Source organism: Oncorhynchus clarkii, chromosome 31 (assembly GCF_045791955.1).
Source record: "Oncorhynchus clarkii lewisi isolate Uvic-CL-2024 chromosome 31, UVic_Ocla_1.0, whole genome shotgun sequence".
Lineage (NCBI taxonomy): Eukaryota > Metazoa > Chordata > Actinopteri > Salmoniformes > Salmonidae > Oncorhynchus > Oncorhynchus clarkii.
In genome coordinates this window covers 40,257,216-40,284,914 of record NC_092177.1, presented here as the reverse complement: position 1 = coordinate 40,284,914, position 27,699 = coordinate 40,257,216, and the positions used below count along the sequence as shown (strand labels likewise).

Here is a 27,699-nt window from a genome sequence, read left to right as displayed (position 1 = left end):
ACACCCACACACGCACCTGTCTCACATACAGTACATTCATGCAGGCATTACCGTCACTCTCTCTGTGGAATCGCTGGTGGCAGACAGTTTGTGCCAAGATGCCCTTTTCTGACTGGCTCCTGGTTGGCACTCTTCTGGCACTTGGAGGTAAAAGTTTAGTTCTAACTTCCTGTGATGATTGATGTAGGATTTCTGTGCGAAATGCGAGAGACTCTTGGTTGATATAGGGTACATTAGAATTTGCCATCTGCTGTTGGTTTCATGCCTGTTGGATAATTCATTGGAATATCTTTGAATGTAATTTGCCTGAGAATGAATCTAATGAGAATGACACTCTTATCAATGATTATGCATTCTGGCTGTTGAGAAGTCAATCTTTTGATTGCTTCTATTTTCTTGATTGAGAGAACTATTGTGTTGCACTGGGATTTTATGAAAGGTATTATTATACACGATTTGTCTGGCTGCTCTCTTCTTTCTCTACTTGCAAGAGATTCTATAATTTGTCATTTTCTCACCATTGCATTTAGTCCTCATTTGCCCCTGGCTGCCCAGACTGTAATGTCTGATTAAAATCAGTAACTGAACAACAACATTGATCTAGAAACGCGCTTACACAGCACTTTAATTGTCACTTTCCAAGGTCTCTTCCTCATTAGTTTTTTTTTCCCATTTCAGGAAGCTGGAATGTCATTCGTGCAGACGGTGGGTCTGAGAGGAACTGCTCTGCAATCCCTCCGGTATGATTATCTAGCCCAGATTTAGTGCTGTTATACCATGTGTCCTTGTATACCACGTCCCTTCTGGGGACTCAAATAAATGTGTAGTGAATGAGTGTCAGATCAGTCAATATGTAATCAGGTCAGACACACAGTATGCAGCCCTGTTTTTACAAATCTAAGGTTCACTCATTGGCATAATTAGCCTCCACCCATATTTAAAAAGAGACTCCGAGCAGGCGTTCGTTCTGGTTAGAATCAGGTCCTCCCTGTCCATATCATTTGATGAATTCATATTTATTATTATTGAAAAAATGAAAAACTGATCCTAGATCAGCACATCTATTCTGAAACGCTTTATGAATATGGGCCAAGGAATCTACACTAAATAACACTCAATTCCACTGTTGTTTTACTTCACTCATTCAGTCTGGACAAATATTGGGGAACTTGAGTTTTGGATTCCAGGAAACTCTCTATTTTGAGAAATCCACCAATCGTGACTCTGACTATCACGTGAATCATGCATTCATGTCAGTAGGCGATTCACACAGATTTTAAGGTTGGAATTCAGCCCTCTGACTCTCTCTACTGTTTGTTCCAGTACCTGCCCTCCACCGTGGTCAACACTACCCTACGGCTGCAGGCCTTGAGGGAGGCTATGAGTTCTGTCAATGTCTCTGCCTATATCATCCCTGGGACAGACGCTCACCTGGTAGGAGTGTGTGTATGTACGCATATGTGTGCGCATGGTGACCAAGTGTGTGTGTGTGTGTGTGTGTGTGTGTGTGTGTGTGTGTGTGTGTGTGTGTGTGTGTGTGTGTGTGTGTGTGTGTGTGTGTGTGTGTGTGTGTGTGCGTGTGTGTATGTGTTGTGTGTTGTGCTGACAACATGTGTATCTCCTACAGAGTGAGTACATTGCCCCACGTGATGCACGGATGGCTTTCATGACGGGTTTCACAGGCTCTGCAGGTAGATCTCCTAGATGTCCTTTCCTCCCTTCCTTTTTCTCCCTTCCGCTCCTAATTCTCCTCCCCTCAGTTCTAAACTACCACACTCCCTTCCTCTCCTCCTGTCTCAATTTCAGTCCTTCCCATTCATCTCACCGTTCTACTTCTCAGTTCATTTCTCACCCCCCCCCCCTCCTCTTCCCTCCTCCTCCTTATCCTCTCCTACCTCCTAGTCCCGCAATCATTTCACTCCCACCCTCCTCTCCTGATACCCTCTGTTCCACTCCTCCATCTTCACCGCTTCTCCTTCCCACATCCATCAGCTCCCTGCCCCCTCCCCCACCCTCTCAGAGCCATCGATGAGTGACAAATGAGCTGTGAATCAGGGAGCTTCCAAAGACCGATCAGCCTGGTCTCATAGACTAGACGTAACATAGTAAACTCAAATCCGGGACACTGAAATTAGTTTGAGATGTTACATTTGGTATGGTTACATAATACAGGAGGTTACGTAAGGCAAAACATTTAAAGGAGGGTGGTATAACGTGAACATCTAGAAACCAAAGGTTGTCTGTTCAAATCTCATCAAGAACAACTTGAACAATTGCATGTTAGCTAACCCTTTCCCTGACCTCAACCCATTAACCCATTAACCTAACTCCTAACCTTAACCCTATCCTTAACCCCTAGCCTAGCTAACATTAGCAACCTAGCTAACGTTAGCTTTAGCCACCTAGCAAACATCAGCAACAACAACTTGGAATTCGTAACATATCATATGTATTGCAAATTCGTAACAAATTGTACAAATTGCAATTCATAACATATCATACAAATTATAATTTGTAAAATATCAAATGAAATGGATGATGGACATCCACAAATGAATACATACCATACTAAATGGAGGGAGACAGATTTAGGTACACTATGTTAAGTCTACCCTTGAGTCCAGGTTGGACAGATTGATGGGGAGATCTATTCCTGGACTATTGCACTGACATAAACGGATGATCAATGCCATTTCTGTACTAGAGCTCAGGCAGATGAATAGATTATTCCAAGCACAGTTAAAATTTCTCCCCTGTGAATAAGAAAAGGTATTTTATAGTATTTTTTATTTTATATCCGGCAGATGTTCTGATTAGTCTGAGTCTGGCAGATTGCGATATACAGTGGGGCAAAAAAGTATTTAGTCAGCCACCAAATGTGCAAGTTCTCCCACTTAAAAAGATGAGAGAGGCCTGTAATTTTCATCATAGATACACTTCATCTATGACAGACAAAATGAGGGAAAAAAATCGAGAAAATCACATTGTAGGATTTTTTATGAATTTATTTGCAAATTATGGCTGACTAAATACTTTTTTGCCCCACTGTATAAATAGAGGTCAACACCAGTATTACAAAGCTGTTATGATTGTGTTATGAAAATGCTTTGAATAATTTGGTACAGTTTGTGATCATTTGTACTGTTGTACGTCCCTCTGGTATGTACTTGTCATATACAGTGCCTTCGGAAAGTATTTAGACCCCTTGACTTTTTCCACATTTCGTTACGTTACAGCCTTATTCTAGAACTGATTAAATTGTTTTTTTCCCCTCATCAAATTACAAACAACACCCCATAATGACAAAGCTAAAACAGTAAAAAAAAGCTTTAAAAAAGGGTTAAGGGCGCTGTACTGCAGCGCCAGCTGTGCCATCAGTCCCTGGGTTCGCGCCCAGGCTCTGTCGTAACCGGCCGTGACCGGGAGGTCCGTGGGGCGACGCACATTTGGCCTAGCGTCGTCCGGGTTAGGGAGGGCTTGGTCGGTGGGGATGTCCTTGTCTCATTGCGCACCAGCGATTCCTGTGGCGGGCTGGGCGCAGTGACCAGTAACCAAGGTTGCCAGGTGCACGGTGTAACCTCCGACACATTGGTGCGGCTGGCTTCCGGGTTGGATGTGAAGCAGTGCGGCTGGTTGGGTTGTGTATCGGAGGACGCATGACTTTCAACCTTCGTCTCTCCCGAGCCCGTACGGGAGTTGTAGCGATGAGACAAGATAGTAGCTACTACAACAATTGGATACCACGAAATGTGGGAGAAAAAGGGGTAAAAAAATATTTTAAAAAATAAAAAATAAAAAAGTAATCAGTTAATCAGTTGATTACAGCATTGAGTCTTCTTAGGTATGCCACTACAAGCTTGGCACACCTATATTTGGGTAGTTTATCCCATTCTTCTCTGCAGATCCTCTCTAGCTCTGTCAAGTTGGATGGGGGAGTGTAGCTGCACAGCTATTTTCAGGTCTCTCCAAAGATGTTCGATCGGGTTCAAGTTGGCACACCTATATTTGGGTAGTTTATCCCATTCTTCTCTGCAGATCCTCTCTAGCTCTGTCAAGTTGGATGGGGGAGTGTAGCTGCACAGCTATTTTCAGGTCTCTCCAAAGATGTTCGATCGGGTTCAAGTTGGCACACCTATATTTGGGTAGTTTATCCCATTCTTCTCTGCAGATCCTCTCTAGCTCTGTCAAGTTGGATGGGGGAGTGTAGCTGCACAGCTATTTTCAGGTCTCTCCAAAGATGTTCGATCGGGTTCAAGTCCGGGCTCTGGCTGGGCCACTCAAGGACATTCAGAAACTTGTCCCGAAACCACTCCTGCGTTGTCTTGGCAGCGTGCTTAGAGTTGTTGTCCTGTTGGAAGGGGAAGCTTCACCGTAGTCTGATGTCCTGAGTGTTTTTGAGGATCAATTTGAAAATGTTTCTAAAATATGGAGTGTGATAGGGACTTGGAGATTAGTCAAGATTCAGAGAAAGTTGAACGTAGCAAAGTACAGAGAGATCCTTGATCCAGAGCACTCAGGACCTCAGACTGGGGCAAAGTTTCACTTTCCAACAGGACAATGACAATAAGCACATAGCCAAGACAATGCAGAAGTGGCTTCGGGACAAGTCTCTGAATGTCCTTGAGTGGCCGAGCCAGGGGACAGAGCTTGAGAGGATCTGCAGAGAAGAATGGGAGAAACTCCCCAAATACAGGTGTGCCGAGCTTGTAGCATCAAATCCAAGAAGACTCGAGGCTGTAATCGCTGCCAAAGGTGCTTCAACAAAGTACTGAGTAAAGGGTCTGAATACTTATGTAAATGTGATATTTCAGTTTGGTTTTTTATACATTTGCAAACATTTCTGAAAACCTGTTTTCGCTTTGTCATTATGGGGTATTGTGTAGATGGTTAAGAAAAAATATATATTTCATCCATTTTAGAACAAGGCTGTAAGTTAACAAAATTTTGAAAAAGTCAAGGGGTCTCAATACTTTGCGAATAAGTAAGTTGCCTATGCATAAAAGAGTACCATAACTCTGACATGGCCACACATCATTGAAACTGAATACAACCCTCCATGATGTGTAATGTAACCCTCCCTCCCCAGGCACAGCAGTGGTGACCCTGAACAAGGCGGTCCTCTGGACAGACAGTCGCTACTGGGTCCAGGCTGAACGTCAAATGGACTGCAATTGGGAGCTGGAGAAAGATGGTAAGATGATTTGATGTGATTCATTAACCGATGCCAATGGAGACAGCTCGTCTTACTGGGGTCCGGACACATAACCAACAATACATTACAGACAAACGTCTTTACAATTTACATACGTTTAAAAACATGAACATGTCCTTTGTGTGTGTCGTTTGTGTGCATGAGACTGTATTGCAAAAAGAAGAGACTAGAGCTGCAGACTGTGTTGACTAGACTAGAGCTGCAGACGGTGTTGACTAGACTAGAGCTGCGGACTGTGTTGACTAGACTAGAGCTGCAGACGGTGTTGACTAGACTAGAGCTGCAGACTGTGTTGACTAGACTAGAGCTGCAGACTGTGTTGACTAGACTAGAGCTGCAGACTGTGTTGACTAGAATAGAGCTGCAGACTGTGTTGTCTAGCCTAGAGCTGCAGACGGTGTTGCTTTCCTGTCTGCCTGATCCTCTCATTTCAAATGCCCATCTCTATCTGATGAAACTACAAAAGGAGAAAGGAATTACAGTCACAAACACATACACAAAAAAAGTGCACAGTGATGCAAGCCATCAATGAATCAATCAAATTCATTTTATGAAGCCCTTTTTTTTTTTTTTTTTTCACCAGCAGCACAACGTTTTTTACAGACACTGTATCCAGCCTACAACCCCAAAGAGCAAGCGATGCAGAGGCAGAAGCACAGTGTCTAGGAAAAACTCCCTAGGACGCAATAACCTAGGAGAAACCTAGAAACCTAGTCTTCTTCTGGCTGTACCAGGTGGAGATTTATGGGCACATGCTGTAAGGCCAGATCTTTTTTTTAATGCGTTCAAACGTTCATAGATGACCAGCTGGGTCAAATAATAACCATGGTGGCTGTAGGGGTGCAACAATTCAACACCTCAGGAGTCAATGTTAATTGGCTTTTCATAAACAAGCATTCAAAGTTTCAAAGTGAAAGGTGAGGAGGGGAGTTAGCAGGAAGCAGAAGCAGGTAGGAAGTGAGGGGGTTGGGCAGCAGGTCTGGGATAAGGTGGCGCAAGGGCACCCGGTGTATTGTCAAATATAAGTCTGAACAAAAACATATATTCAACATGTAAAATGCTGGTCCCTGTGTTTCATGACCTGAAATAAAAGATCCCCGAAATGTTCCATACATTTAAAAAAAAAAAAAGCTTATTTCTCCCAAATGTCGTGCACATTTTTTTTTAGCATTTTGTCCTTTGTCAAGGTAATCCATCCACCTGAAAGGTGTGGCATATCAAGAAGCTGACTTAACAGTATGGTCATTACACAGGTTCACCTTGTGCTGGGGACAATAAAAAAACACTCTAAAATGTGCAGTTTTGTCACAACACAATGCCACAGATGTCTCAAGTTGTGAGGGAACGTGCAATATACATGCTGACTGCAGGAACGTAAACCAGAGCTGTTGCCAGATAATTTAACATGAATTTCTCTACCATAAGTTGCCTCCAACGTTGTTGGAGGGGGAAAAACTAATTATGATTGGTTGCGCCCCTGCCCAGTCATGCAAAATCCATAGATTATGGCCTAATGAACTTATTTCAATTGACTGTTTCCTTATATGAACTGTAACTCAGCAACACATTTGAAATTGTTGCATGTTGTGTTCTTTTTTGTTCAGTGTATTATTATAATAGAGCTATGATAGAGGTAACCTTAAACAAACACATTGCCAAGGCTCCCAAATGTCAAACATGAATTTATGTAATCTGAACAAATGAAACTGTCTCGGCAAGAAAGATGACTGTTGTGACAATGTTTACTCAAGCAATTGTTTGGTCTGTCCCATTGTTGCTTCTGCTCCACAGTGTCCATCAGCAGTATAGCTGACTGGCTGATTCGGGAGGTTTCGGACACTGATAACATTGGCTTTGACCCCTTCCTCTTCTCTATCCGTAAGGCAGTCCATAAAGATCCATGTCATACTTGACAGACTATGGCACTTTGGTTTAGCAAATAAGTATTCATGTACTATGAAATATATGGCACTATATATGCCACTTAGCAGATGCTTTGATCCAAAGTACAGTAAATGCATACAGTATATGCTGTGTATGCGATCCCTGCAGGATGTACCATTGTATAATGGTTGTCTTTTCCAACCCCATAGAAACCTATGAGTCCTACAGCTACAACCTAGTTCCAGCCAAGCTAATGCTGAAGTCCATCCCTGACAACCTGGTGGACAGAGTGTGGACAGACAGACCCCTCATCCCTCCTGATAACCTCATCCGCCTGCCCGACAGAGTCGTAGGTGTGTGGGTGCCACTGTCTATCCTTGTGTGTGTGTGTGTGTGAGTGTGTGCGTGTGATGAGTGTGTGAGTGAGCGAGTAAGTTACTGTGCAGTTCCCTTATCTCTGGGCTGATGAATAGATAAATACCGGCAAACAGTGCAGAAAGCCATAGGCTCACAAACTGTCATAAACATCCCCTTTAACTGCTTATGGCTGGTAATCATTGCCGATTATTACTCTGTGGAAGGGGCGGAAATGAATGGGGTTGTTTCCATTAGTCTTGTCTCTGTGTGTTTCCCCTGATAATAAACACTTATAGTCAGTGCCTGACTTGGTTCAGAGCTGTCCTGAATGTGTACCAGCAAATCTAATTGTTGGGGAATTGGGTACCAGCTCCTCTATTTCAAACAAAGTAACCTATCCCTGTCCCAGATTCACATACTGAAGCAAAACATGTTGATCAAATTGGAATGAAGACAAGATCTTCATTGAGTAGGGGAGTGGGCATTCATTTACTGATTCCCACTCTATTCTACTTTATTTGACGCTAGTCTGTGGGTCTGAGAGTGACAGTAGGCTGTCCTGGGTGTGCAGGCTTTTGTTCAAGCCCTGGTCTAACCACATTGTAGGCTAAACATCATCTGCTCAACGGGACCTTGATAAGCAGACTTGAGTGTTTCGGGGCTGTAATCATAAGCCAAGCCTGCACACCCAGGTGCTCTCCCGATGGAGGGTTGACCACATGTTGACATCATGTGACTAACTGTGCAGTTCTATGTGGGGGGGCTAAGTGCCTTTATCAAGGGAACAATGCCAGGAGGTGGTAAGTCTACACTGGATCAGACACAGCAGCTTCCCCATGTCAATAATGCTTACTTTTGCATGTAGGCTATGATAATAGTCATGGAAATTTGGTTAAAATGGCGAAGTCATGGAAAATGTGTTTAAACCATTAACAGTGAATAATCAGAGAGCTTTATAGCATAATGTCATCGGAGAATTTTGGTAATCATAGTCTAATGGACCGACTTGGAAAAAGACAGCTCCTACACTTATTCCATCCCAAGTCATGCACTGCTGAGAGTTCTGTTTTTACCTTGTTTTCTATTATCATGATTAGACAGCAGTAGTGATGTGTGAGTAAAATCACTGGGGGAAGCCAAACCAGGGGGAAAAAAGCCATATCACAACCTATGTGTTGTGTTAATTGCGTTGTTTGCTCTATAACCTGGTAGTTCGTATGCCTTGCCACCGTGATATACTGTATAGGCCTAAGGCTGAGAGAATAAGAAGACATTGGCAGAATAAATTCAACCACACCTTTGTTTCATCACTAAACTGGAGAGCAACGTCTGTCTGAATTCCACAAAGCGTTTTGCATGTAACAAACAGAGTTACATGACCTACAGCATGGTCAAGCAAGTTAATGTTTCCAACATTGTTGGACCACTAAACAGCTGTTGATTTAGAACCATGGAGAGTTACAAAGAAAACAGGAGCTGCCTCCACTATTCCATCACCATTTCAACTTCAACATTTCAACATCATCAAATCACGTATGCTTAGTCTAATATAGTGACAACTAAAATATACCAAAAACAATTTAGTCCAATCAACGTAAGCTAAATATGATGTGGCTGTCCATGGTTCTGATTTCTCTGTGTGTGTTGCGTGCAAGTAGAAAAAACATGTGGACTCACCCTACTTGTAGAGAAACGCAAATGCCATCCTCCTCTCTTTCATGTTGCCGAACCGGTCTATCACTCTGTCATACAGTACACGCTTGTATTTTTTGTTGTCCTAGGGTATCTGGCTAAAATGCTTGCTCGCTAGCCTAACTTCCTTTCATGGGCAACGTTAGCTAGTTAGCATTAGTCTTCTACATTTAAATGTTAGCCATTTAGCAGACACTCGTATCCAGAGCTACATATTCAACTTCCATCCTCTCAGGCCAGGGGCACGTTATGTGAATATATGGTTGGATCAGAATCACCGTTATAATCATTGGCCAGTACGGAGAATTAAAGGTTAAACATGTTTGTATTTTATTAAGTAAAACCACAAGTCCAAATCCCTATCTCCATCTATTGCTAATTTAGGAAAGGACCTATTTTAGCTAGCTAGCTAGCCAGTTTACTTTAGCTCAACGCTGATAGGCTATTCTTTTATACTTTTTTTAATCAAGGAAGCCAAAAGCTCGCTGGCTTCCCGTGCATTCAATGCTACAGGCGGCAACAACGTCCTACTCTTTTTGACCAGACAGAATCAGATAGATGACCAACAAATACAGAAAAAGAGAGGCACTATTTCACTAGCTCGGATGCTTTCCCCGGTGAGATAGATTTAGCCTCTTCAAAATCAAAGGAAAATCATAAAACACAGAGAGACGAAAGATAAAAAATATTGGTCACTTTGCTGGGGAAACCTGGCTTCCCTTGGCATCCACGAATACACTCCACTGTTAGACAGTAAGTAAATGGAGGGATCATAAAACAAAATGCCCTTTATGGTGACCCAGAGTCTGATTGTGTTTTCTCATCTGGCGCCGACACACACCCGTTTGACAGAGAGGACCTGGCAGATGAAAGTGGAACACATACGGACTCAGATGACAGACAATCCTTACAAGCCCACAGCGGTCCTGCTCTCTGCTCTTGATGAGACTGCCTGTAAGAACGCCACGCCTGGACACTCATTCATATCCATTAACTTAACACTTCATTACTTGAAGTCCTCATCGAAGTCTTCTTATCTGCTCTGTTCCAGGGCTGTTTAATCTGCGCGGTAGTGATGTCCCCTACAACCCCTTCTTCTACTCCTATACACTGCTGACCTTGAATGAGATCTGGTGAGTCTGAAGTCCCAGTCCGCACTGCTTTGCAGTGCTCAAACGTGCGCCATAAAAGTTGCTCATTCATTTTTTTCTCTCCCTCTCAGGTTGTTTGTACACAAAGACAGAGTGACAGAAGACTTGAAGTTATACCTGAACTCCACTTGTTTCCCCCTGGCCCACTGTGTGCAGTTGTTAGAATATGAACAGGTGCGGGTAATGCTGAAGAACTACATGACCACATCTGGTGTGAAGGTGTGGATTGGAACAGAGTACACCAACTATGCCCTGTACGAGCTCATCACTCCAGAGGTGAGGACAGGGGTGGGGATATTAACCTATTATTAAACTCCTCACTGGTTGGGAATGGTCCATTGAATGTGTGGTATATTTATTTATCACACCTCCCTACACTTTACTGGGGCGGCAGGGTAGCCTAGTGGTTAGAGCATTGGACTAGTAACCCAAAGGTTTCAAGTTCAAATCCCCGAGCTGACAAGGTCGTTGTTTGTTTTTGTTGGTCGTTGTCTGACAAGATCTGTCGTTCTGCCCCTGAACACTGTTCCTAGGCCGTCATTGAAAATAAGAATTTGTTCTTAACTGACTTGCCTAGTTAAATAAAGGTTAAATAAAAAAAAAACTGTGGAAGAAAGTTGTTGTTGTGTCGCATTTCATGTACATGAGTGGGAACTGAGAGTGTTAAAACCATATCGCTCTACCCCTTTGTTTTAGGAGAAGTTACTGACCAGTGCCTACTCTCCGGTGCTGACCACTAAAGCGGTGAAGGACGAGACAGAGCAGCGCATCCTGAGAGATGCTCATGTATGTGACACACACTATTCAAAATCCTATTTTTCCTAACCCTAACCCTTAACCCAAAACCTTAACCACAAATCCTAAACGTAACCCTTAAGCCTAAAATAGCATTTTAACAAATTCAAGACATGAAAAAAGTCCTGACTTTTCAAAACTATTCTTGTTTTCCTACCTTGTCAGGACATTATGGTCCTGATAAGGAAGAAGAAGAAGAAGAACAGACAGACAGACAGACAGACAGACAGAGCTGGAGACTCAAGACACCCTATTCCCTCTCTTTATTGAGTTGTGCTCTTATTAAGCCATAAAGTCTTACAACAGCGACGCTGGTGGATCCAATAGCTCTTCAGATGTGTTATCAGTTCATCTTGACAAGCCTGTCACACCCTGACCATAGTTTGCTTTGTATGCTTCTATGTTTTGGTTGGTCAGGGTGTGATCTGAGTGGGCATTCTATGTTGGATGTCTTGTTTGTCTATTTCTATGTCTGGCCTGATATGGTTTTCAATCAGAGGCAGGTGTTATTTATTGTCTCTGATTGGGAACCATATTTAGGTAGCCTGGGTTTCACTGTGTGTTTGTGGGTGATTGTTCCTGTCTCTGTGTTTTGCACCAGATAGGGCTGTTTTTGGGTTTCCACGTTTATTGTTTTGTAGTGTTCGTGTTTTATCTTTTTTGTTATTAATCATGAATCAAAGAAACCACGCTGCATTTTGGTCCGCCTCTACTTCACCACAGGAGAACCGTTACAAAGCCATACTTTTCCATATTGGGATTGTTATATTGGAGGCAAGATTGCATACATTAGCATTAGTGCTTTTAATACCCTTCATGGTATATCCTGTCTAAGATTCTGTCTTCTATCCATCACCATTAAAGTCAGCTTTTATGATTGGCACCAATAAAGCCCTTGAATGTATGGTTCTTATACGGGTGTGTTATTATAAATTCTTCCATTCCTGCCGTCATGGCTGTCAGCTAATGGGGATCCAGATAAAGATCCAGATCTGAGCGCGGCAGTAAGATATGACAGACTGTTGTCATGGCATTCACATTTATTATGTGGTTGGATGAATTATGACTCTGGATGGACGTTGTCCTTTGAATCAGATCTAGTAATCAGCTTACACACCCTAACCTCAACCCTTACACACCCTTACCTAAAACATTACACACCCTAACCTCAACCATTACACACCCTAACCTCAACCATTACACACCCTAACCTCAACCATTACACACCCTAACCTCAACCATTACACACCCTAACTTAAACCATTACACACCCTAACCTCAACCATTACACACCCTAACTTAAACCATTACAAATCCTAACCTCCACCAGCTTGAAAATCCTAACCTCAAGCACTGTGGGAAAAAACGGAATGCTGATCTGAGATCAGGGGCCGTATGTATCAAATATCTCAGAATAGGAGTTCTGACTTAGAATCAGTATTATCTTTTAGATCACAATTAATAAGATTACATGAATCTGATCCTAGATCAGCAGTCCTACTTTGAGATGCTTGAAACATACAGCCCCAGAGTTCAAGGGTAACATCATCCCACTTCTCAGTTGTAATAGGAGAATACCTTGTGTGGTCTGATTGTCCTCCCTTGCTCTCTGTAGGTGAGGGATGCCGTGGCAGTCATACAGCTACTGATGTGGCTGGAAAAAGTTGTACCAGAGGGGAAAGAGACAGAGATGACAGCAGCATATTACGTCAATGAGTGTCGCAGGTGGGGAGAAGACACACACACACACACACACACACACATGCATGTATGCACACAAACGCAAGCACTTAAGCACACACACACTTAATTGCTAACACTATCTTTGACACTTGACAGCAAGCAGAAGGACAGCAGGGGGCCAAGCTTTGAAACCATATCTGCCAGTGGGCCCAATGCTGCTCTGGCCCACTATAGGTATCTAGAGCTTTCCTTTTCCACCTTGTCTCCTAATGGTTTTTGCTTAGTATCTGCCTCACAGTACCACTAACTATTGTTTTGTCACAAACATTGTATTATAGCCCTTCTAATGCAACTAGCAGAAAGCTTACTGTTGATGAGATGTACCTGGTGGACTCTGGTGGCCAGTATCTGTGAGTAGAGAAGCGTGTTCACTATAGCTGAGAATGTAGTTATCACCATAGAATTACAAATAACACATTAGACTAGTAATTTAATAGGATCTCCATGGTAAATATTTGCAGTTTATTCTTCAGTTATTATCCACATTGATTCAAATGTGAGCCATGACTTGTTCTTCTTGTGACCATAGAGATGGGACCACTGACATCACACGAACTGTTCACTGGGGGATCCCCACCGACATGCAGAAGGTACAGGTGGCCCTATGGGGCTAAGTAGCTTTATATATACCAGGGATGGGCAACTTTGATAGGGGTGGGGGCCACAAAAAATCTGAACTCATCACGAGGGGCCGGAGTGGCTTGCGGGTCTGCGTACCCACATCCATACCCGCAGTCTGAGCCGGCCCTATTGTGCTACCTCCGTCAAATGAATATGTAGATATATACCTTTATACCTGTTATGTAACTTTATATCGCCTATAGTTATTTCACGTCTATTCTCATCATTTCAAACCAATTCTCTGATCTACACCGTTCTCTCACTCCAAAGGAGGCCTTCACTCGTGTGCTCATGGGAAATATTGAAATCTCTCGGACCATCTTCCCCTCGGGGACAAAAGGTGAGTGCAATGCAGTGCACAACTGCACAGAAGCAGATGCTCATTCACGTCACACTGTCAGAGGCTACTACTGGTGGACATGTAAAAGCATACGTGCAATGTCCTATACAACCACAAGAGGGAACTCTTTTTTCACTAGTCCATTAGCAAGGTGATTTTTGTGCTTATTTTACACAAAGTACATTGTGTCTGTTTGAGGCCCTGTTTGAAGAAAAGTTTGAAAATACATCTTTCAGTCTTTGAGATCGCTGATCTGACATGACTGAAAGGTATATTACAAGCATTTCGCTACACCCGCAATAACATCTGCTAAACACGTGAATATGACCAATACAATTTGATTTGATGAGGGAATCTTTACTTTCCCGCTTGTGTTAAATCAGTGCTTACTTCAAGAGAGGAAGGAAAAATACATGTTTTAAAGTGTGCCAACAAGAAGTGGTTGTAAAAGGTTTGGAGGATGTTTGACACCAGGGCACGTTAACGCTTTTGTTTATCAACAGGTGTAAACATGGAGATGCTGGGGCGCCGGGCATTGTGGGAAGTGGGCCTGAACTACGGCCACGGGACGGGTCACGGCGTGGGAAACTACTTTGGTGTCCATGAATGTATAATTGCTTTACTCATTGTTCATTTTCAATCTTTAGTATCGTTTTATGATACTGATATTCAGAGTTGTTTTAATTTCATTGTAGCAATCACACTGTATTATTTTCTCTTTTTTTATTTTTTTATTCTCAATGCTAAAAAAAATCCTTGAATCCACTATTGAAAATAACAGAAGGAAATTAATGTAGCTGGTACAGTATGTAACCATATATTTTTGGATTTGACTAATCTCAATTCCGTCACAGGGCCTGTTGGCTTTCAGGGCAATAACATTCCATTCCGGGAAGGCATGTTCACGTCTATAGGTAAGATCTCACCAAGTCAAATTTGTGTCCTTATCTTCAATTAACATCTTGAGGTTTGTCACAAGGTTCATTTAGATTTTTTTAGCTGCCTTTTTGACTTGAATGAATAGGAAGAGAATGCTTATTTCATGAGCAGGTTGTATCTCTTCCAGAACCAGGATATTACAAGGAAAATGACTTTGGGATCCGTATTGAAGACGTTGTCGTCATCGTGCCAGCTCACACAAAGGTAGATAAACTATTGAACTACAGCGTTTTTATTTAACCTGTGGAAATATCAGATAAGTGTGGGTAAATATGAATAACATTTAACAGTGATGGGGAAGTATTAAAGCTGTGGAAAGATTCTAGCTATCCATAATATGATGTCAATTGTCAGATGTAAAATGTCTGACAACTACGGTGCATTTGCAAAGTTTTCAAACCCCTTGACTTTCTCCACATTTGGTTAAGTTACAGCCTAAAATTGATTAAATTTAAAAAAAAATCTTAATCAATCTACACACAATACCCCATAATGACAAAGCGAAAGCATTTTTTTTTGCACATTTATTAAAAATTAAAAACAGAAATGCCTTATTTACATAAGTATTCAGACCCTTTGCTATGAGACTCGAAATTGAGCTCAGTTGCATCCTGTTTCCATTTATCATCCTTGAGATGTTTCTATGACTTTATTGGGCGGCAGGGTAGCCTAGTGGTTAGAGCGTTGGACTAGTATCCGGAAGGTTGCAAGTTCAAACCCCTGAGCTGACAAGGTACAAATCTGTCGTTCTGCCCCTGAACAGGGGCAGTTCCCAGGCCGTCATTGAAAATAAGAATTTGTTCTTAACTGACTTGCCTGGTTAAATAAAGGTAAAAAATAAAATAAAAAAAATAAAAATTAGAGTCCACCTGTGGTAAATTCAATTGATTGCACATGATTTGGAAAGGCAGTCTACATAAGGTCCCATAGTTGACAGTGCATGTCAGAGCTAAAACTAAGCCACGAGGTCGAATAAATTGTTCGTAGAGCTCCGAGACAGGATTATGTCAAGGCACAAATCTGGGGAAGAATTTGTGAAACATTTCTGCAGCATTGAAGGTCCCCAAGAACACTCCATCATTCATAAATGGAAGAAGTTTTGAATCACCAAGACACTTCCTAGAGCTGGCTGCCCGGCCAAACTGAGCAATCGGGGGAGAATGGCATTGGTCAGGAAGGTGACCAAGAACCCAATGGTCACTCTGACAGAGCTCCAGAGTTCCTCTGTGGAGATGGTCAACCATCTCTGTAGCACTCCACCGATCAGGCCTTTATGGTAGAGTGGCCAGACGGAAACCACTCCTCAGTAAAAAGCACAACAGCCAACTTGGAGTTTGCCAAAAGTCAACTAAAGACCATGAGACACAAGAAGCTCTGGTCTGGTGGAACCAAGATTGAACTCTTTGGCCTGAATGCCAAGTGTCACGTCTGGAGGAAACCTGGCACCATCCCTACGGATGAGAGATGCTATCGGAGTCGGTGCAGCCAGCTGGTTTCTCCACGCATCGCGCCGACAGAAACATCTTTCTGGTAAGAAGAGGGACGGGGGCATATGCTTCATAGTTAACGAGACGTGGTGTGGCCACAACAACATACAGGAACTCAAGTCCTTCTGTTCACCTGATTTAGAATTCCTCACAATCAAATGTCGACCGCATTATCTTCCAAGGGAATTCTCTTCGATTATAATCACAGCCGTATATATTCCCCCCAAAGCAGATGGCTTTGCAAACTGGAATCCATATATCCTGAGGCTGCATTCATTGTAGCTGGGGATTTTAACAAGGCTAATCTGAAAACAAGACTCCCTAAATTGTATCAGCATATCGATTGCGCAACCAGGGCTGGAAAAACCTTGGATCATTGCTATTCTAACTTCCGCGACGCATATAAGGCCCTGCCCCGCTCTCCTTTCGGAAAAGCTGACCACGACTCCATTTTGTTGATCCCTGCCTACAGACAGAAACTAAAACAAGAAGCTCCCGCGCTGAGGTCTGTTCAACGCTGGTCCGACCAATCTGATTCCACACTCCAAGACTGCTTCCATCACGTGGACTGGGATATGATTCGTATTGCATCAAACAACAACATTGACGAATACACTGATTCGGTGAGCGAGTTCATTAGAACGTGCGTTGAAGATGTCATTCCCATAGCAACGATTAAAACATTCCCAAACCAGAAACCGTGGATTGATGGCAGCATTCGGGTGAAACTGAAAGCGCAAACAACTGCTTTTAATCAGGACAAGGTGACCGGAAACATGACCGAATACAAACAGTGTAGCTATTCCCTCCGCAAGGCAATCAAACAAGCTGAGCGTCAGTATAGAGACAAAGTAGAATCTCAATTCAACGGCTCAGACACAAGAGGTATGTGGCAGGGTCTACAGTCAATCACGGATTACAAAAAGAAAACCAGCTTCTTCACAGACCAGGATGTCTTGCTCCCAGGCAGACTAAATAACTTTTTTGCCCGCTTTGAGGACAATACAGTGCCACTGACACGGCCCGCAACCAAAACATGCGGACTCTCCTTCACTGCAGCCGACGGAGGAAAACATTTAAACGTGTCAACCCTCGCAAGGCTGCAGGCCCAGACGGCATCCCCAGCCGCGCCCTCAGAGCATGCGCAGACCAGCTGGCTGGTGTGTTTACGGACATATTGAATCAATCCCTATCCCAGTCTGTTGTTCCCACATGCTTCAAGAGGGCCACCATTGTTCCTGTTCCCAAGAAAGCTAAGGTAACTGAGCTAAACGACTACCGCCCCGTAGCACTCACTTCCGTCATCATGAAGTGCTTTGAGAGACTAGTCAAGGACCATATCACCTCCACCCTACCTGACACCCTAGACCCACTCCAATTTGCTTACCGCCCAAATAGGTCCACAGACGATGCAATCTCAACCACACTGCACACTGCCCTAACCCATCTGGACAAGAGGAATACCTATGTGAGAATGCTGTTCATCGACTACAGCTCGGCATTTAACACCATAGTGCACTACAAGCTCGTCATCAAGCTCGAGACCCTGGGTCTCGACCCGGCCCTGTGCAACTGGGTACTGGACTTCCTGACGGACCGCCCCCAGGTGGTGAGGGTAGGCAACAACATCTCCACCCCACTGATCCGCAACACTGGGGCCCCACAAGGGTGCGATCTGAGCCCTCTCCTGTACTCCCTGTTCACCCACGACTGCGTGGCCACGCACGCCTCCAACTCAATCATAAAGTTTGCGGACGACACAACAGTGGTAGGCCTGATTACCAACAACGACGAGACGGCCTACAGGGAGGAGGTGAGGGCCCTCGGAGTGTGGTGTCAGGAAAATAACCTCACACTCAACGTCAACAAAACTAAGGAGATGATTGTGGACTTCAGGAAACAGCAGAGGGAACACCCCCCTATCCACATCGATGGAACAGTAGTGGAGAGGGTAGTAAGTTTTAAGTTCCTCGGCGTACACATCACAGACAAACTGAATTGGTCCACCCACACAGACAGCATCGTGAAGAAGGCGCAGCAGTGCCTCTTCAACCTCAGGAGGCTGAAGAAATTCGGCTTGTCACCAAAAGCACTCACAAACTTCTACAGATGCACAATCGAGAGCATCCTGTCGGGCAACTGCTCCGCCCACAATCGTAAGGCTCTCCAGAGGGTAGTGAGGTCTGCACAACGCATCACCGGGGGCAAACTACCTGCCCTCCAGGACACCTACACCACCCGATGTCACAGGAAGGCCATAAAGATCATCAAGGACAACAACCACCCGAGCCACTGCCTGTTCACCCCGCTATCATCCAGAAGGCGAGGTCAGTACAGGTGCATCAAAGCTGGGACCGAGAGACTGAAAAACAGCTTCTATCTCAAGGCCATCAGACTGTTAAACAGCCACCACTAACATTGAGTGGCTGCTGCCAACACACTGACTCAACTCCAGCCACTTTAATAATGGGAATTGATGGGAAATGATGTAAAATATATCACTAGCCACTTTAAACAATGCTACCTAATATAATGTTTACATACCCTACATTATTCATCTCATATGTATACGTATATACTGTACTCTATATCATCTACTGCATCTTTATGTAATACATGTTTCACTAGCCACTTAAACTATGCCACTTTGTTTACATACTCATCTCATATGTATATACTGTACTCAATACCATCTACTGTATCTTGCCTATGCCGCTCTGTACCATCACTCATTCATATATCTTTATGTACATATTCTTTATCCCCTTACACTTGTGTCTATAAGGTAGTAGTTTTGGAATTGTTAGCTAGATTACTTGTTGGTTATTACTACATTGTCGGAACTAGAAGCACAAGCATTTCGCTACACTCGCATTAACATCTGCTAACCATGTGTATGTGACAAATACAATTTGATTTGATTTGATTTGGTAGTGGCAGCATCATGCTGTGGGGATGTTTTTCAGTGATAGGGACTGGGATACTAGTCAGGATCTTGGGAATGATGAATGGAGCGAAGTACAGAGAGAGCCTTGATCCAGAGCACTCGGGACCTCAGACTGGGGCAAAGGTTCACCTTCCAACAGGAAAACGACCATAAGCACATAGCCAAGATAATGCAGATGTGGCTTCGGGACAAGTCTCTGAATGTCCTTGAGTGGCCCAGCCAGGGGACAGAGTTTGAGAGGATCTGCAGAGAAGAATGGGAGAAACTCCCCAAGTACAGGTGTGCCAAGCTTGTAGTGTCAAACCCAATAAAAATCGACGCTGTAATTGCTGCCAAAGGTGCTTCAACAAAGTACTAAGTAAAGGGTCTGAGTACTTATGTAAATTTGATATTTCAGTTTTTTATTTTATACATTTGCAAAAATTTCTAAAAACCTGTTTTCGCTTTGTCATTATGGGGTATTGGGTGTAGATTTATGAGGAAAAAAATCTATTTAATCCATTTTAGAATAAGACTGTAAAGTATCAAAATGTGGAAAAAGTCAAGGGGTCTGAATACTTTCTGAATGCACTGTATGTGTCTCCAAATGTGTGATTTTTACATGTGAAGTGTCAGAAAATCATGTGTTTCACGTGTGAAATCGGCTTCGTGAGACGTGAGTTTTCCATAAGGGATGTCAAAGGTTGTGTTCCAGGCTGACTTCATGCATTGTATCAACCAATAGTTGTGTGCCACGTCATGCAGTCCGACATCAGATGACTATATTAAATGCTGATACGTTAAACACATTTGTATTTATAAGCGATCCCCATTAGCTGCTGCCGCTACTCTTCCTGGGGTCCAAACACATTAAGGCACTTACATCACAAAGTGCAATAGTTGTGAGATCTGGCATGTTTCTGCAATGTAGTCCGCTAGGAATGTGTCCAAAGGCTGACAATCGTTGACTTTCTGCCCTTTGTGTATTTTTTTCTCCTGCAGTATGGCCATAATTACTTGACCTTTGAGACCGTATCATTAGTCCCGTATGACAGGAAGCTGATTGACACCTCTCTCATGAGCCCTCAACAGGTAAGAAACACACAATGTGTTGACACTTAACTTGTACGCTCTGTCATGAGGCCTTACTTGCTGTAATGACAGCAGATATCATAGAGTAAACACATAATCAGCAGTCATGATAAAACATCCTCACCGCCATCGCAGCTAGTGCCAGCTCAATTAACAACTGAACTAAGACTGACATGATGCCCATCATTCAATTACATATTTAATGTAATTTCATTTCCTTCATTAATTTCCTTTATTATATTTGTTATGTATTATATAGAATCCCACTTTGTAAAATGACAAAAAGGGGTCAGTGGAGACTGCGTTTTTGGAATTACTACGTGTGTATTTTGATATGATCTCTGTTATGCACGTTAGGTCATTATTATGACTGCATTATAGTATGACTGAAGGTTCAAAAACATTGAACGGTTCTATTCTCTGGGACATCTAGTATGATAGCATGAGGTAAATACACATTCGACTGACAGATTGAGGTGTATTCATGCTGACAGTGTGGGTTTCCTCTGAAAATCCCCCTCATAGTTTACAGGCAGCTTCCAAGACCTGCAAGTTTTGTTTTGTTTTTTGAAACCACGTATGACGTTTATCAGCAGTGAAATTACTAACTATCCGAGGTCTTAGAGAAAACAAAGCCAGCACTTTCATTTTGTACATGTAGCCTGATCTGTAATCTATTCGTGTTTATGTTCAGCCGTGCTACTTCTTTAAAAATTGTATCTTGTATGTTGGTTATTTTAGAAACAGCGCACATATATTATTGCAGTTTGAATAAAGTACACCTGTCGCTCAAAGTGAATCTCACACTACTTCTGTACACACACATAGGACTACCGTAAAAGCCAAAACGAGTCACATATGACCTGCAGTACCAGTCAAAAGTTTGGACACACCTACTCATTCAAGGGTTTTTCTTTATTTGGACTATTTTCTAACATTTTAGAATAATAGTGAAGACATCAAACTATGAAGCAACACATATGGAATCATGTAGTAAACAAAAAAGTGTTCTAGGCAGAGTTGTATAGAAAAAGCGATATCTCAGACTGGCCAATAAAAAGAAAACACTGGACAGCGATATGGATTTTTCTTTGCAACTCGGCCTAAAAGGCCAGTCGCCTCTTCACTGTTGGCGTTCAGACTGGTGTTTTGCAGGTACTATTTAATGAAGCTGCCAGTTGAGGACTTGTGAGGTGTCTGTTTCTCAAACTAGACACTCTAATGTACTTGTCCTCTTGCTCAGTTGTGCACCAGGGCCTCCCTCTCCTCTTTCTATTCTGATTAGAGCCAGTTTGCGTTGTCCTGTGAAGGGAGTAGTACACAGCGTTGTACGAGATCTGCAGATTCTTGGCAATTTCTCGCATGGAATAGCCTTCATTTCTCAGAACAAGAATAGACTGACGAGTTTCAGAAGAAAGTTATTTGTTTCTGGCCATTTTGAGCCTGTAATCGAACCCACAAATGCTGATGCTCCAGATACTCAACTAGTCTAAAGAAGGTCAGTTGTATTGCTTCTTTCATCAGAACAACAGTTTTCAGCTTTGCTAACATAATTGCAAAAGGGTTTTCTAATGATCAATTAGCCTTTTAAAATTATAAACTTGGATTAGCTAACACAATGTGCCATTGGAACACTGGAGTGACAGTGATTTGATGTTATTTAAATGGTAAAAAATGTGTTTTTATTTCCAACACAGGGACATTTTTAAGTGACCCCAAACTTTTGAACGCTAGTGTATGTGGGAACTCTGTTGGAAAACTGTTAGAAAAGCATTCCAGGTGACTAATTCATGAAGCTGGTAGAGAGAATGCCAAGAGTGTGCAAAACTGCCATCAAGGCATAGGGTGACTACTTTGAAGAAACTAAAATATTAAATATATTTTGATTTGTTTAACACCTTTTGGTTACTACTTACGACATGATTCCATATGTTTTATGTAATAGTTTTGATGTCTTCGCTATTATTCTACAATGTAGAAAATAGTAAAAATAAAGAAATTAGAAAGAAATTGGCCTGCCATATAGAAGGCTTTTGTCTATTTGAGTTGGTTAGTCCGTGTTGGTAATCCTGACTAACACGGCTTTAAAAAAAAATGTATTGTGTAGTGGAGCTGCATAAGTGTTACTCTCCACTTTCTGGAGGATCGAGTTTTGAAATCAGTGGAATTAGAGTATGATAGCTAAAGAGATGGAGAAAACAACTGTCTCTGGATTACATCTTCGAACTAAGGGCAACCGTGGCATGGCATCCGTGACAGGGAAACACGTCCGTCATGCATGATGATGTATACGGGTAAGATAGTCTAGCTAGCTACATTTTCAGATATTACTCATTTCTAATTTTGACAGAAAGTGGTTTCATTTCAAGCTAAAGAGTACTGTTAGCTAGCTAAGTAACGTTAGCTGGCTAGCTCCCTAGCTAACATTACGTGTATGACGTTATTATTTGTATCCCAGGACCGTGCTTTGCTAGTTAGAGCCTAATGTTAGCTAGCTATTGTGATCACTGCATCCAATGGGTACGGATACAGCTTTAGAACAAAGTTTTACAGTATTAGTAAAAATGTGATCAATACATGTGGATGATCTTGTTCCTGGTAGGTTGATTAATAACCTGAACCAGATTATAGGCACGGGTTACAGGGAGATGCTTCTTCTTGAGTGGACAGCTTGATGAAAACCAGTCAATATTCAGGTCCCCAATAAATTAGACCTCTGTTTACATCACACTACATTATCAAGCATTTCCCACATTATTTAGATACTGACTGTTAGCACATGGTGGCCTATAGCAACACCCCAAAATAAAATACTTTAGATGTGCCAGGTGAACCTGCAACCTCAACACTTCAATAACACTTGACATAAAATCTTCTCTAAGCATTTAGGGCTTCCAAGTGGTGCAGCGGTCTAAGGCACTGCATCTTAGTGCTAGAGGCATCACTCACCCTGATTAGATCCCGGGCTGTAACACAACCAGCCGGGATCGGGAGTCCCATGAAGTGGCGCACAATTGGCCCAGAGTTGTTTGGGTTAGGGGAAGGTTTGGCTGGGGTAGGCAGGCATTGTAAAATAAGAATTTGTTCTTAACTGACTTGCCTATGTAATGGATGTGAAATGAAGTTATACTGTTACACCTAGTTAAATGAAGGTTAATAAATTACATGGATATGTCTCTGAATTGACTAATCTTCATCTCTTAAAGTAATGATGGACTGTCGTTTCGCTTTGCTTATTTGAGCACAATATGGATTTGGTCATTTACCAAATAGGGCTATCACCCCTAACTTGTCACAACACAACTGATTGGCTCAAACGCATGAAGAAGGAAAGAAATTCCACAAATGAACTATTAACAAGGCACACCTGTTAATTGAAATGCATTCCAGGTGACTACCTCATTGTAACGATGTGCGCTGAGCATCAGGAAGCAAGTTCAGGGAGTGAGTGTTTTAATAAACATAACATAAGAAACATGAACAACGCACAGACATAACCCAGAAATAATAATGCCTGGGGAAGGAACCAAAGGGAGTGACATATACAGTGGGGCAAAAAATATTTAGTCAGCCACCAATTGTGCAAGTTCTCCCACTTAAAAAGATGAGAGAGGCCTGTAATTTTCATCATAGGTACACTTCAACTATGACAGACAAAATGAGGGGGAAAAAATCCAGAAAATCACATTGTAGGATTTTTTATGAATTTATTTGCAAATTATGGTGGAAAATAAGTATTTGGTCAATAACAAAAGTTTCTCAATACTTTGTTGTATACCCTTTGTTGGCAATGACAGAAGTCAAACGTTTTCTGTAAGTCTTCACAAGGTTTTCACACACTGTTGCTGGTATTTTGGCCCATTCCTCCATGCAGATCTCCTCTAGAGCAGTGATGTTTTGGGGCTGTTGCTGGGCAACACGGACTTTCAACTCCCTCCAAAGATTTTCTATGGGGTTGAGATCTGGAGACTGGCTAGGCCACTCCAGGACCTTGAAATGCTTCTTACGAAGCCACTCCTTCGTTGCCCGGGCGGTGTGTTTGGGATCATTGTCATGCTGAAAGACCCAGCTACTGTTCATCTTCAATGCCCTTGCTGATGGTAGGCTTTGTTACTTTGGTCCCAGCTCTCTGCAGGTCATTCACTAGGTCCCCCCGTGTGGTTCTGGGATTTTTGCTCACCGTTCTTGTGATCATTTTGGGTGAGATCTTGCGTGGAGCCCCAGATCGAGGGAGATTATCAGTGGTCTTGTAAGTCTTCCATTTCCTAATAATTGTTCCCACAGTTGATTTCTTCAATACAAGCTGCTTACCTATTGCAGATTCAGTCTTCCCAGCCTGGTGCAGGTCTACAATTTTGTTTCTGGTGTCCTTTGACAGCTCTTTGGTCTTGACCATAGTGGAGTTTGGAGTGTGACTGTTTGAGGTTGTGGACAGGTGTCTTTTATACTGATAACAAGTTCAAACAGGTGCCATTAATACAGGTAACGAGTGGAGGACAGAGGAGCCTCTTAAACAATAAGTTACAGGTCTGTGAGAGCCAGAAATCTTGCTTGTTTGTAGGTGACCAAATACTTATTTTCCACCATAATTTTCAAATAAATTCATAAAAAATCCTACAATGTGATTTTCTGGATTTTTTTCTCATTTTGTCTGTCATAGTTGAAGTGTACCTATGATGAAAATTATAGGCCTCTCTCATCTTTTTAAGTGGGAGAACTTGCACAATTGGTGGCTGACTAAATCTTTTTTGCCCCACTGTATAGGGAAGGTAATAAAGGAGGTGATGGAGTCCAGGTAAGCCTGAAGACCCTCAGGTGTGCGTAACGATGGTGACAGGTGTGCGCCATAACGAGCATAGTGACCTAGAAACCAGAGAGGGTGCACACGTGACACTCATGAAGCTGGTTGAGATAAGGCCAAGAGTGTTTAAAGCTGTCATCAAGACAAAGGGTGGCTACTTTGAAGAATCTCAAATATAAAATATTTTTTTATTTGTTTAACACTTCTTTTGGTTACTACATGATTCCATATGTGTTGTTTCATAGTTTTGATGTCTTCACTATTAATATACAATGTAGGAAATAGTAAAAAAATAAAGAAAAACCCTTGAATGAGTAGGCGTGTCCAAGCTTTTGACTGGGACTGTATACAGCAACACCTCACCAATAAGCATTCCTGTCTCTTCTATAGGTGTTATATCCTTGTATTGCTACTGCTGTGTCATCAAATGAATTATCTAGTGAGTCCTAGAAATGGCTAATATATGAATTTTATCTTATGTTAGCAAGTTATTGATTTCACTAACCTTAATTCTAAGGCTACATATATTAATATGGGCTATTTTCAGCTCTTTCCTGGGTAACTTATCAGGGATACACATGGAAAAGAGCAAATCAAGCAAGATAAATACATATATATATATATATATATATATATATATATATATTTACACACATACATTCATTGTGTGTGTATATGTGCGTGCATGTCAGTGGCTGTGGGTGACGTTTAAGATGAGGGAGAACGATTATTTTTTTATGAGCATGGCCTTATTTCCACTACAGCATATTGGATGACTGTCATTCATATTCCATTCACCCAGCTCAATGTAACATCAATAGGTTTAGGCTACTACCTGATACTCTCATTTTCCCTGTACCCATCATGAGGTTACTACAAACTAAAAAGTTTACAACGTAGGTGCATTGGTCGAGAGAAACATTTTAGTAATCGAGGTGACAGACAGTGACACATTTAATACTGCTTTGCACACTCTTGCCTGCATCTAGCTGATCTAGGGTGTAATCATTAGTCCAGCAGTTCTAAATGAGAGTTTCTATTGGACAAATTCAGGTATGTTTATCCCCATTTCTTTCCATTTGCTTCCATTTAAGAAACATTTTTCAACAGAATCGGTGGAATGAATACACCCCTGATCACATGCAAACACAGTTAGCTTTCATAGGAGCCACATACTGTACAAACAGCGTGGACATTTGCTCATTGTAGAATTCCTTCTTGCATCTATGCACTCTGGCAATACAGTTATAAAACCAAAAGCTTACCTTGACTTGGAAGAGTTCCAGTGTTGGATAACCATAGCCATAGCAATAGCATCCCTCTTTGTTTGAGCCGGGTGTTTGAGTAGGATAAACTAGCTAGTTGCATTTGTTAGCTAAGTGAAAGTAAAACAAAAATATAATTAAATATCTCTTTTGCTTCTCCTTTATTTTTAAAGAAATGAATTTGTTCAAAACTGTTCCTCTATTGTCTTTCTCTCTCTTTGAGTCAACTACTCTCTAGATTTTATGCACTGCAGTGCTAGCTAGCTGTAGCTTATGTTTTCAGTACTAGATTCATTCTCTGATCCTTTGATTGGGTGGACGACATGTCAGTTCATGCTGCAAGAGCTCTGATAGGTTGGAGGACATCCTCCGAAAGTTGCCATAATTACTGTGTAAGTCTATGGAAGGGGGAGAGAGCCATGAGCCTCCTAGGTTTTGTATTGAAGTCAATGCACCCAGAAGATGACGGAATCGAGCTGTCCTCTGGTTACACCATGGTGCTACCCTACAGAGTACTGTTGAGGCCACTGCAGACCTTCATTACAAAACAGTGTGTTTTAATTAATTATTTGGTGACGTGAATATATTTAGTATAGTTTTATCTAAAAGGGATAACTTTTTTAATGTTTCAGTATTTTTATGAAATTCACTGAGAAGGATGGTCCGTCCTCCTCTGAGGAGCCTTCACTCGTGCATGTGGCATGTGTGAGTGCATGTATGTGTGTCCGTGCCAGCTTACTGTGGTGTGTGGCACTGGGTTGCTGCTCATTTGTGTCTGTGCCCCAATGACCCAGTCTCCATTGTTCTCCCCTTCAGCTGCAGTGGCTGGATAATTATTACCTGACCATACGTGAGCTAATGGGGGCTGAGCTGGACAGGCAGGGCCTGACAGAGGAGAAGACATGGATGCTGAAGCACACAGTGCCTTTCCAGAGTGCCACTGCTTCTGCTGCCGTCTCCTCCCTCAGCCTGACCCTCAGCGCCTTGGCCACCGCCCTCCTCCACATCCTCCTCTGAGGAGCCTCCATCCCTCACTCCACTTCTCCGGCCATCTCTCAGTCCTTCTCTCCCTTCATCTCATTGCACTCTCATCGCATCTTTTATGACTAGTATTATTGTCTTAGCTGTCAGCCTATGCAGTGCCTGTGCATAGTAAATGTATTGTTGTCGTTCAATGTTTGATTTCAATTCATGTTTGATTAGTACCTTTTAGTTTATTTCAATTTGTTTATTTCATTATTTGGTGAATATGTTCAGCTGGTTTGTTTTGTCATTTTTTGATGTGTCCAACCTCTGTGTTTTGAATCAGTTTTTTAATTTGCATCCCAAAAGGGTGTCTTGGCTGTAGACAGTGTAAATTGATTTGTAATTTATTAAAAGAGGATTATTTGAAA

General features: G+C 42.2%; 1 protein-coding gene across 1 annotated transcript; it reads left to right on the top strand.

Moving 5' to 3' along the window:
• LOC139390946 (X-prolyl aminopeptidase (aminopeptidase P) 2, membrane-bound) lies at positions 1-27,699 on the top strand. The gene is made up of 21 exons (XM_071138377.1): positions 1-147; positions 679-740; positions 1,324-1,434; positions 1,628-1,691; positions 5,087-5,191; positions 7,004-7,090; positions 7,306-7,449; positions 9,998-10,099; positions 10,197-10,278; positions 10,368-10,572; positions 10,993-11,082; positions 12,707-12,816; positions 12,931-13,008; positions 13,113-13,184; positions 13,364-13,424; positions 13,726-13,795; positions 14,299-14,403; positions 14,650-14,709; positions 14,862-14,938; positions 20,150-20,239; positions 27,122-27,699. Exons 1-21 carry the CDS (start codon positions 39-41, stop codon positions 27,320-27,322), a joined length of 2,085 nt encoding a protein of 694 aa, XP_070994478.1. The 5' UTR covers positions 1-38; the 3' UTR covers positions 27,323-27,699.